We start from the raw sequence: 18,743 nt of genomic DNA on the forward strand, positions 1-18,743 counted from the left end.
ACCTGCTCCAATCTGCAGAGTTTGACCTTAACTACTTTATCTAAGCACAGTTTCGTATGCTATGTTGCAAAGTAGTAAGTCTACAGATTGTAAATTCATTGGGGTCAGGGAGCTGTAGTCTCATGCATTGTGAAGCTTACGGTAATATATGTTTGTTTGTTTATTTGATTAAATTTATATACTGCCCTTCATCTGAGGATCACAGGGTGGCAATATCAATATTTGTTTTATTTAAAACACTTATATCTACCTTTTTCACAAAGTGAGTTCAAAGTGATAAAAACAGATCCAGTATAAAAATATGGAGTAGTGGTCGGATCCGGGAGATAAGGGTTGAAATCCCTGTTCAACCTGGAAGATCCCTGGATGACCATGGGCCAGCTGCTGTCTCTAACCTACCTCAATGGGTTGTTGGGAAAATAAAACTGCTTATGCCACCTTGAGTTCCTGGGAGTTACAGGTGGCATATAAATATAATAATAAAAATTAAAAAATGACAACAAATAAACACCAAATAAACATCAGTAACAGAGGTAGCGTCAGTAGCACCTTAGAGACCAACTAAGTTAGTTCTTGGTATGAGCTTTCGTGTGCATGCACACTTCTTCAGAGACACTGAAACAGAAGTCACCAGACCCTTATATATAGTGACAGAGTGGGGAGGGGTATTTCTCAGAAGGGTGGTGGGAATGGGTGTTCAGCTGATAGGTGTGGAAAACCTGTTGACGACTGATAACGACTGCAATTGGTCTTACAGGAAAAGGCAAGGGGTGAGGTAAAACCAAGCGAGCAATAATTAGGGTTGCCAGGTGTCCACTATTTGAGTGGACAGTCCACTTTTTCACATTATGTGCACCATTTTTTTTCACAAAATAGTGGACATTTTTTAATTCAAAAGCTTTATGGTGAAATGGTATTTTAATACGTGTTAAAATCTGTGTAAGAAAATATATAATTTAATTTAATTTACCCCCCCCCCCGCTTGTCCACTATTTTTTGGAAGCAGACCTGGCAACCCTAGCAATAATTAAAAGCCTTCTGGAACAGCAAAATCTTTGTCAGACTGTTAAAAGGTAAAAAAAGTTGATGAATAAATAAACGATATTACATTTTGCACTCTTAAGATCAGAATTCAGAACAGCGCTGCCTGGAGGTGCCTATCACACTCGCCAGTTCCTATTCGTCCCCGTTTGTAAATGTTTTTGGCTTCTGTCAGGTGTCTCTTCTTACGTGCTCGTGCTTCTCTTCTCCAGAGGTATACCACAGCAAAACATTTAAAAAATAATAATAATTTATTTTTGGTGCGGAGGAAAGGCATTTGCGATAGACAGCCTTTGTGAATGACGTCATTCTCGGCGACTGCGGGAAAGGCCCCTTTCTTTCCCGGCTGCTCCTCGGCGCCTTCTGGAACTTTCGTGTCGGCGAGGAAGCATCGGTTGGGGCCGGCGCCGGAGCTTGGCGGGCGGGGGGAGGCAGCGCAATCCATCTCCATCGGGGGCTCCAGAGGGGCATCCGGGGGTCAGTCATGCCGGAGAATGCAGGCACGAAGGGCAGCCTTATGAGCCGCAGCTCCGGCGGGAGCCGCGGCTCCTACCAGGACAGGGACAAGCCCACCCAGATCCGCTTCAGCAACATCTCTGCGGGGAAAGGTAATGTCGCGGGCCCAGGCCGGGGAAGCGCCCATTGTCCCCAGGCCGCGGGGGGGGGGAAAGAAGAGTGAGCGGAAGGCGCCATTGTCTCCTGATAGGCGGCCGGGGGGGGGGGGTTATAGGCCGCGCCACGCCCTTCGTCGCCCCTCCACCCCTCGGGAAAAGGGGCCTGTTGGCACGTTCGCGGACCGGCCAACGTTGCCCGGCGCTGCGGACGCGGCTCCCCCTTCGCTCCTTCGCAGGTGGTGCCGTGTATGGTATTGGCGCTGTGCGGAATCCATTGGAACATGCTTGGGAACATACATGGGGGGTTATTGCTTTGTTTCGTTTTTCTTTTATTAAGTGCTTTGTATTCTGTATTTTTATGGTGGGAGCCGCCCTGAGATTTTAGGAGGCAAGACGGTATACAAATTTAATTAATAGTAATAACGATAGCAGTAGTAGGATAATGACCAAGCATGCTAGACATTGATTGTGCAGAAGTACGTTGATGCAAGTTACTTATTTTTCAGATACAAATGTACCACTTGTACTGATTAAATATTGTGCTGTGAAACTTTGGATGAAGGGTGGTATATACATTTAATAAATAATAATAATAATATAATATGAGCCTCGCTGGATCAATAATCTAGCATCCTATTCTCACAGTTACCAAACAGATCAGTATTTTGGGAATGATTCATGTTCTGCATTGTTTCATACTTTCTGGGTGTCTCATGCTCCTTCTGTATTATAAAGGGGTTGTGTTCTATGTTATAAATCAAGCATTGATAGCAGTTGGTTCTTTTTGTTTCCAATTAATTTATTATCAATAAAAAAAACTTGATGTGGCATGAGCAAATTTTTATTCTAAAAGTGTGACCCAGAGGAAAGTTTGAGAATTACTAAGTTATGGTGTTAGGATCAGCACAAAGGTAACCATGCTGAAGATTGCTGAAGTCAGTCTTTTGCTGTGTGAGGGGAAAGGAAAGGGGGCATCTCCTCTGCAAAGCCAGAAGATCTCCAAAGATGAAACAGTATTAATAGTGCAAACACAGCTTGCTGAATAAAAAGCTATTGGGGGGACAGGACACTTTCCATGTTGCTCATTCGTGTTGCATACCTACTCAGAAATCAGGCTCTTGTTCCACAACTGATGTGCATAGAATTGTGGCCTTGCATTTAGTGCCTTTCTGATTGAGACTGCATGTGCCATGTACTGTACATAGATAATGCTGTAACGATCATAATGAATAATTTGGAGATATGCATCTTGGTCATCAGAGCAAAGTAAATCTAATTGAACATATTGGTGGACTGTGGTGCCCCCAAATACTAATATAGAATTACAGTGATCTGAAATAAGCTTCACCTTTTATGAAAGGCATTCCTGTATTTTGTGCAAGAGAGTTTTCATTGTAACATAGTAACAGCCCAGAGAACTGAGGAAGGCTTTCGTGGACACCATGGTGCCTTCACGCATTGGGCTGGAGATGACAGGGTTAACTTGTATTGAAAACATCTAAGCAGTGTACAGCAAACATAAAATCAGGATAAATGTAAGAAGACTAAAAGCAGAAAGAATGTAAAAAAATTCACCAATCACAAAGTCATAAAGAACTGGCCAATCTCATAAAATGTGCATGCATTCCTGGAAAGGCCTGTTGACATCTGGAAGACTTCAAAAGGCACCTAAAAATAAGTGAAGAAAAGAAATTTAGGGGGCATCATAAGGTTGTAAGGGAACCTGACATGCCTCAGGATGTCAGCAAATACAGTTATACCTCCGTTTACGTAACCCTCTGGTTATGTAAACTTTGGGGTGTGCGTGTGGCAAACCTGGAAGTATTTTACCGGGTTTCGCCACATGCACAGAAGCGGTCCTCGGGTTGCGGAAATCTCAGGGTCCGACCGGACCTCCAGAATGGATCCCGTCCGCAACTGGAGGAACCACTGTACATTTTTAGTGCTGCAGGAAACAGCTCCTCATACCTGTGTTTTCCCCAGAGAGAAGGGAAATTCCCATAGGTGGTGGTCAGTCCCATCGTCCATCACCTTCCAGGTCTAGGCTGAGTTTGGCTCCAGACAGGGATAGATTTATAATGGGATCAGAGCTCAAGGAATGCATGGGGTAGCATTTCTACTAGCTCCATCTCATCAGTTGGTGGTGTCCATGGCTAGGCTTTCCTGTGCAGCCAGCAGAACCAACTTAGAATAATTAGATGAGCATCAGAGCTTCAGGGATCTGCCATGTGTGGTTGCTGCCTGGTTCATTCCAATGTCTGCTGGAAAATAAAAATTACATTTTCACTTTTATTTTAGCGGTCGCAGATGCTGTTAGGACAAGCCTTGGACCAAAGGGAATGGATAAAATGGTACGTCTTGAGCGTATGCCTATCATATTGTGCAAATTTTTAAATGTTGCTTATGAATTCTACATAATCCATTTTCTAAGCTGCTGTGAAGTTATTGTTCATAAAAAAATTCAGTTGTGTGGGGAAAAGGCTTTATGATTAAATTGTCATGGAGCAGGTTCCATGTTGAGTGGAATGGATTATTTTGGTTAGCACTAACTATACAGGCAGACAAACATAAAGAGATTGTGCTGAGAATGCAAACGAAGTGAGATGGTTGAGTGGCAAGATGCTTCAGGATTTTGAATAGTGCAAAGGGAGGGCATGTCCTTTGGGTTGAAGAATAAAGAGGACCTGGAAAAGAGTAAGGTGGGATTAAATTTTGTTCTTGACCTTACAGCAAAGAGGGTACCTAATGCTTCTTGCGGCAGTTGTAATTGGTGCAAATATTTCAGGTTTTTCCACCATAAACATGTGAAATGTAAATGACAGATTTACGTCTTTAAACATGTTTGGGGAGTGATAGCCTAATCAGGGCTCCAAGGTAGGTGTGCTTAGATGTTGAAGTGCATGTATCTGTCACATTTGATGGACCAGCTTTGCCCTTTACAAACAGACCAGGTCACTGTTATCATCTGGAGAAGCCCTCCTCACTGTCCCAGTTTTCACACATTTAGCTTCAGCACAAGCCAGAGGTGCCGGCTCATAGGGGCTGATAATTTTTGGGCCCCCTCAGTATTTTCAGGGAGGGGGCCCAGCCACCCCAATGTATGGGGTGCTCTGGTGTGGTGCCTGGCCTCCCGACTGCGGGGTGCCCAGCAGCACCTGGCCTTCTCATGACGTCATAAGCACACGCCACATGTTGCACATGTAACATCACAAGCATGCCTTGTGTACAGGTAGGATCAGGCCCCCTCAATCTTCGCTGCCAGATGGCACTGTTGGTACAAGCCAGGGCTTTTAGCGTAGTAATTTGGAACATCGCGCCTTTCAAAATCAGGCAGCCTAGCATGCACTCTCGGTTTTGCTTTTCTCTTTCTTGAGTTGGTCTACATTACAACACTTGTGTTTTTTCAGATCCAAGATGGCAAAGGAGATGTAACAATCACAAATGATGGTGCAACAATTCTGAAGCAGATGCAGGTCCTTCACCCTGCAGCCAAAATGGTAACTCATATTTAAATTAAATTTCCTGTCAGTCCCCAAGGTGGCATCAAATCATGCACATACAATCCTCCAAATTTTTAGCTTTTGTATGTAGAAAACAACATTGGGCCTAGAATTTTATGCAGCTATATGTGGAGCTCTTCCTTCTAATGGCATCTGTCCAAAAATTAAATATAAAGGGCTGTTACGATGAATCAGTACACATGTTGATCCTTTTGCAGAATCTGGGACATTGCACAGCCCCTCCCGAAAAAAAACAACTGGCAAAAGTGTCACAGAAAATCACTAATTGTAAAATGCTTATGATCCACATAAGCCTGATAAACATTTTGTTGTTGTTGTTTTAAACCTGAATTAGGGTTATTGGTGTACCATTCCAAGTAACAATAGACAAATGGCCATTGCCAGAACATTCTAGGTAAAATTTAATGTTCACTGTGACAGATTGTTACAATGGATTTTCAGGCTGAGTGGCATGAATTAAATTATTATAGTATTTGACCAGAGTGCCCCTTGGCAAGAAGAGCATATAATTGATGAGTGACAGCTAAATCAAACCCAGTTGCGTCTACTCTTGAGTATGACATTGGATATCACCCATAACCAATATTTAAAAACATTTCTTCAAGTGGTGCAGTTAGGTAATCTTATGTTCTGCACTTAATGGTTTAACATAGGGTTGAGAGCGGTGTTCGAAACTCCCATTGTTCTAGGTGCATTTTGTGACGGAATTTCATTAGCGCAAGCAGTTTCTGAGTTCTGGCACAGTATTGCACCTAAGATTTCAGATTAAAACTGCAGAGTGGAAGAAAAGGAGGACCTTTTTCTGCCTCCCCACTTTCAGCTACTCTCTGAAGACTGTAGAAGAGACCCTCTTAATAATATTAGGGGTTAGGCAGGGGAAGGACTAGACCATGTGGAAAATGAGCACAATATTTTAGCTGCAGTTCATTTTCAACTTTGTATTCTTGTTGTAAAAACAGTGCCTAGACATTCCGTTGTTGCACCCATAACCTAGTTTTATGGTGCCATTTAGCTCCTAGCTTTCATATCTCAGTTTCTAGCACTGGTTGAGAGATTTCATTAGATGCTAATATGTATTAACTTCAATTTCCTCAAAATGTGGTAAGCTAGATCTGCTGCGTTCGGGGGCAGCACTGATGTCAACTGGATTAATACTTCCCCAGAGTTACTGCAGTGAGGTTTTGCAGCATATTCAGTATACTGTTAATCACAGAATATTATTTTTTGTTATTGCATTTTTTCTTGCAATTTAGGATAAATAATTTTTTTTTTAACATTTGGCAACACACAGCTGGTGGAGTTATCCAAAGCGCAAGACATTGAAGCTGGGGATGGCACTACTTCTGTTGTTGTCATTGCCGGAGCTCTGTTAGATGCTTGTTCCAGACTCCTTCAGAAAGGTAGGTTTCACTTTTTTAAAAAAAATACATAGGTCATTTTGGCATATGAAATAAATGGAGACTCAAAAGGATGAAATTGAAAGATAAAACTGAAGATATAAACACCTGTGTGGTCCTAAGTATAGCATACATGTTTTCTTTTCCCTAGTGTGTGTACTAGTTGGGAGGGAAGGGGGCAGGTGGTTGTCTATTTTGGACTTTCTGTTTTTTGGATACGTTGATATATCATCAAAAGCCAGTTTGAAGTCCATATCGTGATATCAGCTTCACAGTTTTTGACATGGCAATATATTGTGAATCATTGTGTGTATGTGTGTGTGTGCGTGCCATGTAAAAATAACAATATGGGGGGGGGGGGAGTGAAGCCAGCCAATGCCTGTACATGGCTCCATCCTTATTTCTGACATCATGATATATCAGTGTATCACAATGTTTAGCTGGTGATATATCGCCATGTTGAAAATCAAATACTGCCCAGCCCTACTCCTGACATCATACGACTATTGGATGTATCTAAATTTTTGTATTGGCACTATTACTTACCTGTGGTAATTGTAACATATCTCCCCCTGAATGGATTTTTGTGTATATGTTCAGTGATACAAAGTTTTTGGAGGTTAGTAATAATAATGATGATGATGATGATGATGATAGATCAGGATATGACGAAGGAAAATATTCTAGCAAACTTTATTATAATTTTATTAGGTTTTTTTTTTTAAAGGAATTGGATCTTAATTAGAAAAAGAAACAATCACTTTTATGATGGGCCTAAAGTGTGGTTTCATGCATTGTGTTTTCTCTAAAATAATGGGCGTGGGGTCCAGCTAAAATGGATGATTAGTGTTTTCTTTTAGTCAAGGCAGTGGAAGGTTTGGAATTCTATTGCTAAAGTTCATTTGTCAACCAGTTTAATATTCAGGATTAAGGGCAATGAGTGGATGTGAGCTATATTAATGTGCAATATTGCAAAGCATATTTTGTATGCTAATTCATCTGGAAACTTCACCCCCAATGACTTGTTTTTAAGTGTTGTTAAATAAACTTAAATCAAACTGTTTACTAGGAATTCACCCCACAATCATCTCTGAGTCATTCCAGAAGGCATTGGATAAAGGTACTGAGATCTTGACCAGCATGGGGCAGCCTGTTGAGCTGAGTGACAGAGAAACCCTACTTAACAATGCAGCTACTGCTCTGAACTCAAAGGTGGGTAACTTGTGTCGTATGTGGTTACAGCATGTCTAGCTCGTGCTTTAAATATAAGTTGCATGCAACTGTATTAACTAATAAGTGAGACCAAAGCTTGTACCATCCTTACAGTAATATTGGGAATAATAATAATAATAATTAGTAGTAGTAGTAGTACCACGCCCATCTGGCTGGATTTCCCAGCCACTCTGGGCGGCTTCCAACAAAAATCAAATACATTAAAACAGTGTTTTTCAACCTTTTTTGGGCAAAGGCACACTTGTTTCATGAAAAAAATCACGAGGCACACCACCATTAGAAAATGTTAAAAAAAAAAAAAACTCTGTGCCTATATTGACTATATATAAAGTAATTTTTCAATTTTTCCCACGGCACACCAGGCAACATTTCGCGGCACACTAGTGTGCCACGGAACAGTGGTTGAAAAACACTGCATTAAAATATCACATATTAAAAGCTTCCGTAACAGGGCTGCGTTCAGATGTCCTCTAAATTGTCTATCTCTTTGACATCTGAAGGGAGGGAGTTCCACAGGGCGGGCGCCACTACCGAGAAGGCCCTCTGCCTGGTTCTGCTTTGCTTCTCGCAGTGAGGGAACTGCCAGAAGGCCCTCGGCACTGGATCTCAGTGTCCAGGCTGAATGATGGGGGTGGAGACGCTCCTTCAGGTATACAGGACCGAGGCCGTTTAGGGCTTTAAAGGTCAGCACCAACACTTTGAATTGTGCTCGGAAACGTACTGGGAGCCAATGTAGATCTCTCAGGAGCGGTGTTATGTGGTCCCGGCGGCCACTCCCAGTCACCAGTCTAGCTGCCGCATTCTGAATTAATTGCAGTTTCTGGGTCACCTTCAAAAGTAGCCCCACATAGAGCGCATTGCAGTAGTCCAAGCGGGAGATAATCAAAGCATGCACCACTCTGGTGAGACAGTCTGCAGGCAGGTAGGGTCTCAGCCTGCGTACCAGATGGAGCTGGTAGACAGCTGCCCTGGACTCGGAATTTACCTGCGCCTCCATGGACAGCTGTGAGTCCAAAATGACTCCCAGGCTGCGCACCTGGTCCTTCAGGGGCACAGTTACCCCATTCAGGACCAGGGAGTCCTCCACACCTGCCCTCCTCCTGTCCCCTAAAAACAGTACTTCTGTCTTGTCAGGATTCAACCTCAATCTGTTAGCTGCCATCCATCCTCCAACCGCTTCAATTACTTAGAATTGAATGCTTCAATTACTTAGAAGTGCCTGGCATTTCTTGAGAGGAATGTTTTATGGTGGTGCCCTGACCCTGCTTGCTAGCATTTAAAGAGAGGTGTTCCCTCTGCAGGGTCCTTTGAATGCTTGTGGCATCATTATTTACTTGCAATGTTGCCGTTTAATAGTGAAAATTCCAGCTGCACTGGCCAGAAAAGAGTATTCTTTCCACTTAGATCTTGCCCTGCTGCTCTTTACCTTCACCACTAAAATTGTGTTGCTGAGTCAGAGATTTATTTAGAGATTCAGAATGGGAATTGCAACCTCCATACTGCTCTCTGGTTCTGCTTAGATAAGAAAAGAAAAATTAAGAAAACAACATGACAATTACTTACTGTTATAAGTCCTACAAAGAAACAATGTAAACTGTTGATCTCTGTTTAATTTAATGTAACTGTTAGGTAGATTGAAATTCAGATCAGTTGGTGGAAGTTCTTATGGAAATGTGCAAAACCAATGAAAACATCCAAAGTAAAATGTGGGTCTTCGCTAAATCCCTGCAGGTTGTATCACAGTATTCTAGTTTGCTTTCTCCAATGAGTGTGGACGCTGTGATGAAGGTGATAGATCCAAATACAGCTAGCGGTGTGGATCTTAGAGACATCAAAATTGTTAAAAAGCTCGGGTAAGTTGTAACCTCAAAATACAAATTCTGTAACCTATTTATTTTAATTATTATTGTGCTAGCTTACTCTTTCAATACTTCTTTCTAGAGGAACAATTGATGACTGTGAATTGGTTGAAGGGCTGGTCCTCACCCAGAAAGTGTCCAATGGTGGTATAACCAGAGTTGAAAAAGCTAAGATAGGTCTCATTCAATTTTGCTTGTCAGCTCCAAAAACAGATGTAAGTTGCTTTGTTTAATTTGTTACGTCTACATCATTATGAGCTATCTTTACATGTTGATTGCAACTTTTTAAAAATTCTAAGTATGCTAACAGTATGTTGTTTTATTTTACATTATGAATAGAATTACATGTCAAAAACTTAAAATAGGGGTGGGCTGACTTGTATGATCGGTTGCTGACATAGATTTTATGTGATCCAACAGCATATCAGATCTTAAGCACTCTTGCTTTTAACAGTCAAATCTTTGTTAAGGTTTCCTTTTTTAAAAAATAAATTTTTATTAAGTTTTTCAACAATAAAACACAAACATTACAAACAAACACTACACACTATAACAAAAATTATACAAAATACAAAGACCAAAAAGGATACAAAAACAAAAAACATCTATAATAGCTATAATCATTCTATTCCTTAACATTGTTATTTGACTTCCTCACGTCCTCTCCTTCTGCGTTCACTGTATAACATCGTTAGTAAATGCTTAACATTATATAATCATCAATTACACCTAATCTTATTCTAAATCTATTTTCCGTATCAAACTTCTATCTTACTTAGTCTTATCTATTTTCCATATTTGTAGCCTATCAATTCTTCTAGTTCAATTCTTAAATACTAATCTTAGCATGGTTTTTCAAATATTCTTTAAATTTCTTCCAATCTTTCTGTACCGCTTCGTCCCTCTGGTCTCGTAGTTTCCTGGTCAGTTCTGCGAGTTCCATATAGTCGATCATTTTCATTTGCCAATCTTCCACCTTAGGTTTCTCTTCAGTTTTCCAGTTTTTAGCTAGTAAAATCCTTGCAGCTGTTGTGGCATACATAAAGACTGTCCTATCCTCTTTTGGGATTTCATGATTTACCATGCCCAGTAAGAAGGCCTCTGGTTTCTTACTAAATGTGTTTTTCAACACTTTTTTCAATTCATTATATATTTTCTCCCAGAAGTCTCCTACTTTTGGGCATGTCCACCACATATGAAAGAAGGTACCTTCTATTTGCTTGCATTTCCAACATTTGTTACATGAACCATGATATATTTTTGCTAACTTTACTGGTGTTAAATACCAGTTAAGGTTAAGGTTTCCTGTTAAGAACACAAGAGGCTCCAAACTAGGGCCTTGTTGGCTAGCGTTCTTTGCAAGAATACCAGCAATCAGCAAGGAACTAATGGCCCACTATATCTCTTCAGTTTAAGCCTGAAAAAGAGGTCTTAGCATAAAAGAAATAGTCATTAGTGGCATATTCTTCTATAAACTAAGCTTAAGAGGGCATCTTACTGCTTAGCTTGCAACTGAATGCTTTGATTGTAGACATAAAGAAATTTTGATTAAGGGTAGCCAGCATGCTTCCTCCAATATGTCACTGGGTTCCAACTGCCATCAGTCCCAGGCAACATGGCCAATAGTAAGGAATGGTGGGAGTTGTATCACAATGCCTTATCTCTGATTTAGATGCTTAGTTAAGCTTTATTATGCTTCTTCTCCTGTTAGATGGATAACCAAATTGTTGTTTCTGACTACACTCAAATGGACAGAGTCTTGCGTGAAGAGAGAGCTTACATTCTCAATTTAGTTAAGCAAATTAAGAAGACAGGATGCAATGTGCTGCTCATTCAGAAATCTATTCTGCGGTATGTTTATTCCACCAATGTGCTTGCTGTTGAAGAATGAATGATATTTGGGATTAAAATTGTTCATGGTGTGATAAAGTTTAAGAGCAAGCTCTGAAATGTATTCCTTTAACCAGGGGCAGGCAACTGAATCTGGCTGGTGGACCAGACATTCAGCCACATGTGTGGCTCTGACCAGCTGTCAGATTTCACCCACACATGTGTTGAATGTCTGGTCCAACTACCTATTATGTCAGGTGATGGGAAGAACACACTCTAGTCCGCTGCTGAAGCAGCAATTTGAGTAAAGTGGGAAGTAGAGAGGGAGAGGGCTTGTAGGCCTTTTGGAGAGATTTAGGAAAAGCTTCAAACCAATGATGCACTTCATGACATCCAGTTGGGCTCAGGATAAATAAAGGTATGCTATGGGTCTTGGGAAATTCTGAGTCTGACCAGAGCAGCTTGCCCATCACTAATAACGCTGCTGTGATTCTGGTTGATTTTCTAGCTCATTCACTGTGTTGATTTCAGGGATGCTCTGAGTGATCTGGCACTACATTTCTTGAACAAAATGAAGATAATGGTGATTAAGGATATTGAAAGAGAAGACATTGAGTTTATATGTAAGGTAAGGAGGAGCTGTTAACTAGTTTTGCTGTAGGTGAATATTTGATGGGGGAAAAAAACTTTGGTGAACCTGGGGGTGGAGTTTAAGAAGTCCACAGAGGTAAGGTCTATTTGTGATGAAGGGATATGTAGAAGGGCACATAGGTGTTCTTTTGCCAAGTTCTGATTAGTCCATCTTGGGACCCCAGGGACCCCGTTATATATAGTTAAGCATATCCTGTCCGGTAGAAGTAGGAGTGATTATTTGCCAGGCGGACTTGGGGGGGAGTATCCACTTTCATTTGGCCGTTTTAGCTGGCTTTGGAGGTCCTTTGGCGGCTCACCATGCAAATGGTGGAACTGGTGTGAATTAGGCAGGTCAGTCAGGATAGGTAGACGGGTAGAAAGTGCTTGTAGGAGCTTGTCTATCTGGGTAGTTAGGCCATTAATGCTTTTAAAAATGCAGTGTAAAGTTCGGGTTATTGTTCAAGTTGATGTAGACCCAAGCCATCATCTAAACCTGTCTCTGCCTCTGTTGGCCCCCCAATTTCGCTGGACTTCTGTGGCAGGGTGGACGGCTCTGAAGGAGCATTTTGAGCTGAGGAGGTGGGTAAACCCAGCCAAGGGGAGGAAGCTCGTTCTCCACTGGAGGGACTCTTCTCTTTGCCTGTAGCCCCTACATTTACCTCTTCGCCGGAATGATTAATTAGTGGAGAAAACCGATTTGAGGTTTTCACTGTATAAGAGGTCACCTCTTTTTTGATATGATGAAAAAAGTAATTGAAATTGGTCATAATACTGATTGGCGCTGCTTTGGAATTAGTTACACACTTTATATGTAGGCTGTGGGAGGAAATAATACGTGAAAGAATTAGTAGGCTCTATTTGCCTCCCTTCTTCCCAAAGAAATAGTAATGTGTCATCTTGCTTATAAAGATGCAGCTGTAAACTGTCTTACTTTAAGCTTATACATGAGTAGTCGGAAGTAAGTCCCACCAAATTTAATGGTACTTCTTCCCGGGTAAATGGATATAGGATTGCCGCCTGAGTGTAAAGTATAGCATACTGAACTATATCATACCTTTTTAATCTATGGTCCCTGTGTTGATTTATTTTTTAAAAGACCATTGGAACTAAGCCAGTTGCTCATATTGATCAGTTTACTGGGGATATGCTGGGATCTGCTGAACTGGCAGAAGAGGTCAATTTAAATGGATCTGGAAAGCTAGTAAAGGTAAGCAGAACTCCTATTTAGCTTGCTTCTTTATGACACTTGAGGAAGTAATTTTCATTTCATTTTCATAAAATGTATACATCGCTTGATTGTAAAAAAAACCCTTAAAACGGTTTACAAAAAGATAAAACCATAAAATCAAGATTTTAAAAAAATACAATACATCAGAACAAGGAGGTCCAACTTTTCATACTCTAGGTCCCTGTCAGCCCTCATGCCTCCTTCCCAAAGCCTTGCTTACCCAGCTTTGGGAAAGTGGGACGGAGAGGGGGTCAAATGTTGCAGGGAGCCGCCAGAAAGGCCTCAAGGGTGGCAGACGGCCCCTGGGCTGTGTGTTGGACCACCTGCATTAAAACATCCAAGAAGTTAAAAAGACTAAGCTTAAAATTCATATCATTCCCAAGCATTTGGTTAGGCTTGTATAAACAAGAATGTCTTTAATTGAGCCCAAAACAAATACAGTCGTACCTTGGATCCCGAACACCTTGGAACTCGGGTGTTTTGGCTCCTGAATGCTGCAAACCCAGAAGTGATTGTTCCTGTTTGCAACCATTTTTAAAAAAAAACCAAACGTCTTGACAGGGCTTCCGTGGCTTCCTGCAGCCACTCAGAAGCTGCGATTTGGTTTTCAAACGTTTTGTAACTCGAATGGACTTAGGAACAGATTCTGTTCGACTTCCAAGGTACAACTGTACAGTGAAAGTGTATCTATTGTTTGATATAAATAGGCAGGGAGTTCCACACTAAACTATTGTGTTATTAAAAATGTGGAAGGGGTATTATGTGGCACCTGTAGTAGTGCCAGTTCCACTGATGGAAGTTGTCAAGTGGGCACATGTTTGGTAAGGCAATCTCGTAGGTAAACTGGTCCCAAGTTACAGTTGTACCTTAGACGCCGAACGCCTTGTGAGTTGAACGTTTTGGCTCCTGAATGCCGCAAACCTGGAAGTTATTGTTCCAGTTTGCGAATGTTCTTTGGAACCCGAAAGTCTGACGTGGGTTCCGCTGCTTCCGATTGGCTGCAAGACCTTCCTGCAGCCAATCAGAAGCTGTGCCTTGGTTTCTGAACGATTTGGAAGTCTAACGGACTTCTGGAATGGATTCTGTTCAACTTCTGAGGTACGACTGTATCAAGTACTTTGTATACTAATAGTAACACTAATAGTAATGTGTGAAACACAACCTTCCACACAGAATGAAACCTCACCACCTTAGAGTTAATGATCCCTCTATCACAGTGCTTATTCCCAAAAGAAATTATGCTGAAGCTTTACTGTGGGGTATTTTCATAACTTTTGGACTACTGTGAACATTCCTCATTGAGGCTCTCATCTTCACTTGGCAAAAAGATAGTCCACCCTTTATTGGTACCAGGAGATTGTATCAGGACTCGCGGAAGACAGACACCTCTAATTTGTGATGGGCCAAGCCACTTATACATAGTTAGCCTGTACAACACACCATTAATGGAACACTGGGGGAATATGCTTCTGCTGATACAGCCCTATAGGGGAGTAGACTGCTACATTTCTCAATGGTTGAAGCTTCCAACAATCTGAAGAGCAGCCCCAAGCAGGCATCACAGTATTTTAGGTGGTCTGATGGACATGCATGATTGTCATCCTCTTCCCATCTGATCAAGAACTTTATTCATCTCCATTGGGATTGTCCGGACATTGGAGTCAATTCTTTCTGCTCAATAGGATCTAGAATGGCCTTTGGGGGTGCTTTATTCACCCTCTTGGGGTGGGGTGGGGTGGGGTCCATAGGAGCAGTGCTGCTAATTCTCTAAATATTGCAGTGAACGCTGTTTTTGTCCTGCAGATTACAGGTTGTGCTAGCCCTGGAAAAACGGTAACAATTGTGGTCCGTGGCTCCAACAAACTAGTAATTGAAGAAGCTGAACGTTCAATTCATGATGCTTTATGTGTCATACGCTGTTTGGTAAAGAAAAGGTAATGTATAAGATTTATAGACCAGTAAAGTCACCATTCAACTTTACAAGTGCCTTTTGTTAACATTTTCAAACTGCAAAATTGTAATTTCAGAGCCCTGATTGCAGGTGGTGGAGCACCAGAAATAGAGTTGGCCTTACGCTTGGATGAATATTCTCGCACCTTGAGTGGCATGGAGTCTTATTGTGTACGTGCTTATGGAGAGGCATTGGAAATAATTCCATCCACCCTGGCTGAAAATGCAGGCCTTAATCCTATTTCTACTGTGACTGAGTTGAGAAACAGACATGCACAAGGAGAGAGAACTGCAGGAATTAATGTCAGAAAGGTAAGATGCAAAGTGGTGAGACAAAGCAAATACATATTATTGTATATTATTCAATAGAATTTAGTTTTTATATTGGAGTTCATTATGTAGTTTATTGTATGCTGCTAACTGCATTATGCATAACTCAAAGGAACAGTCAAAATATCATATATTTGTTTTCTCTATTTCTGGTGTTACACCTGTGAGTGTAATTTTACATGTAGCCAAAATGGTACCATCTGTGCAGAACAGAGAGATATCAAAATGTTTTTTGTGGATCGCTGAGGTACAGGATATAATTAAAGGCAAAAGAATCTGGGGGGGGGGCTCCCTAGAAACAGCCTGATTATGATTGAACTTGATTAGTGGCCACAAAATGCTGACTGGTGGTTGGGGTGGTTTGGCTGGTTGAATAGAAAACCAGGTTTGAAATAGGGTAGCTGGACTCATGAACAGCAGGTGCCTGCACTGCCAACAGTGGCTGGGGCAACCCAGTCAGGTGCGCAGAGTACTACTACTAAGTGTAATTTCAATAATAATTGGCAGCCTCTGCAAAGAAATACAATAGAGGAATCTCTTGGGTTGCATTCCATTTACATGGTATTGATTCATCAGAAGTCAGAGATGAAATGTTGACCCCAGTTAATATACCCAGTTTCATAAAAACAGCATTGACATAAAATCCACTTGCATTCTCAAGCCTACCGTATTTTTCGCTCCATAAGACACACTTTTTTCCTCCTAAAAAGTAAGGGGAAATACCTGTGCGTCTTATGGAGCGAATGGTGGTCCCTGGAGCTGAATTGCCCAGGGGCCAAAAGCAGATTGTTTTTTATTTTACAAAGAGAAAAGGGAGTGTTGAAAGGACCCGCTCAGCAGCTGATCAGCAAGAGATTGGGAGAGAGATAAGAGTCCCAGCTCCCTTTCAGCCCCGCCCTCCATTGTTGAATGTGCTGCAGCAGAGGGAGGCTGTTGGTTTCCCCAGGACATGTGACTGGCTGATTAGATTATCTGTCTGGAAACAGTAGAAATGGCTCCCTTTCCTTTAGCAGCTGCAGAAATGTGAGTTAAACCCCATAAAAATGGGGCTTTTCCTCTTTGCTTTTCCCCCTTTGCAAAAAAAGCTGCAAAACCTTTAGCTGATCCTCAAAAACAAAACAAAAAAAAACCCAGGGCTTTTCCCTTTGCAAAAAAGCTGCAAAACTTTTAGCTGATCCTCAAAAATACCAAAAAAACCAGGGCTTTTAGAGGAGGAAAACCAGAAAAATATTTTTTTCTTGTTTCCTCCTCTAAAAATGAGGTGCGCCCTATGGTCCGGTGTGTCCTATGGAGCGAAAAATACGGTATTTTGCTCTTCAGCTGTGACAGTTGCTAAATGTATTTTTATTTTGTTTATTTCTGAGTTGTTTAATATTTTTTAAAATTCTAAGTGGTGTACAAGCAATACAAATCAACATAAAATGGTATCATAAAAACAAATCTAGTGATACAGGGTCCAGTTGGAACTTAAACATAGACTCAGATAGATTCATTCAACATGGATCTTGGTCCAGTTGGTTCCAAAATATAAAACTTTATCTTAAATGCAAGAGCTACTCATTGGAACTTCGCTTTACTTACGGTATGTTTGAAAAATGTCAGTGTGGTTTTTGAAGCTTGATAGTGGAATGTACCTAGAGATAATTGATCATTGCGGGTTACTGAAGCAAGGAACCAAGAATTAAATATTTGGCTCTGTTTGTAGATCCATCAAAAGTGACCTTTTATTGCCCAGATTTAAGCAACAGAAAAAGTGGCTTGCTTTTATTTTCATGTTGTGAAATTTAATCTTTGATGGAAACCTACTATGTAACAACTGAGAAGTCTGTTGTTTTTTTATTATGACATTTTACTGGTGTCACAAAAATAATTATATATATATATAACTTGATTGCACAGTTTATTGCAGTTTTAGTAAAAATGGTAAAGATTAACATAGTACTATAAAATATTTGATTATTTTGAGACTAGTTCAACTAGAATTAGTATAATTAAATATATTCCTTGGCTTCATGCCATAAGAGCCTCATATACTTCACAAGAATATTTGTTCCTTCCTACAAGCTGAGATCATGTACAGCATGCTCAAAAACACTTGTAAACTTGGATGTGAGTATGATTAAGTGAGTTGATTGGCCACCTGGTGAGGCAGAAGTGCATTTCTCCAGAATGAAAATGTTGAGATACATAATTTCATGTAATTTATGCTGGTAATTCGTTTATAAACTGAGGTTTCCATTTTTAATTTGTAGGGTGGAATTTCCAATATTCTGGAAGAATTGGTGGTCCAACCTCTGTTGGTTTCCATCAGTGCTCTGACCCTAGCGACAGAAACAGTCCGCAGTATTCTTAAGATTGATGATGTGGTAAGTTACACTTAATGGCTAACATTCTCACAAATGGATATTTCATAGCTGTTAGCAAATGTTAAATGACAATTCCTATTATATCATAATGTGAATCTGCAAGTTAACATGCTGCATTTGTAACTAAATGATGAAAGTTGCTGTTCAGATTTAAAGAGACAAATAACTTAGTGAAAGTGTAGATTAATGCTGGATAAAAAACAACGATACAAAATAATGTTGGTGATGCAGAGACGTATGAAGGTAATGAAAAGTATCATTCCATACCATTCTGTTTCTCTTTGCAGGTGAATACTCGATGAGATGACTAAAGAAACAGACAGTGCAGCTCAGCACAGTGTCGCAAGTTTGGAATGCAGCTCCTTCACTGGACATCTGCATAACTCCCAGTTACATTTCATTTATACTTGTCAACTTAAATTAATAAAACCTTAAATTCTCAAGGCATATCTTGTTTACATTGTCTTTATAGCTAAACACAGCACCCCTCCCCCGGGGCAGTTTACAACAATTGATACTGTTAGAGTTAAAACTGGAGAGTGTTAAGACAGAATAAAAACAAATTATTTTTCACATTTGGGGATTTCTTCACGTTCTGGAATATTTGCTACATTGGTAGCTTTCACACCATAAGGAGTGCTGGGGGTTCTCAAAATTATGGGTTTCCACAGGAAAAGATTAGTAACAGTGGACCTGGCTCTTCCCCTGCAGGTACAATAGAATAGAGGGCATTTTGTGCAT

General features: G+C 40.8%; 1 protein-coding gene across 1 annotated transcript; it reads left to right on the forward strand.

Moving 5' to 3' along the window:
• Positions 1-1,405: 1,405 nt before the first annotated feature.
• Positions 1,406-18,449, forward strand: CCT4 (chaperonin containing TCP1 subunit 4). The gene is made up of 14 exons (XM_033145632.1): positions 1,406-1,649; positions 3,954-4,006; positions 5,063-5,152; positions 6,468-6,576; positions 7,643-7,785; positions 9,538-9,659; positions 9,748-9,880; positions 11,377-11,516; positions 12,027-12,123; positions 13,225-13,335; positions 15,160-15,290; positions 15,384-15,618; positions 17,889-18,002; positions 18,290-18,449. Exons 1-14 carry the CDS (start codon positions 1,526-1,528, stop codon positions 18,302-18,304), a joined length of 1,617 nt encoding a protein of 538 aa, XP_033001523.1. The 5' UTR covers positions 1,406-1,525; the 3' UTR covers positions 18,305-18,449.
• Positions 18,450-18,743: the final 294 nt, after the last annotated feature.

This window comes from Lacerta agilis, chromosome 3 (genome assembly GCF_009819535.1).
Source record: "Lacerta agilis isolate rLacAgi1 chromosome 3, rLacAgi1.pri, whole genome shotgun sequence".
Lineage (NCBI taxonomy): Eukaryota > Metazoa > Chordata > Lepidosauria > Squamata > Lacertidae > Lacerta > Lacerta agilis.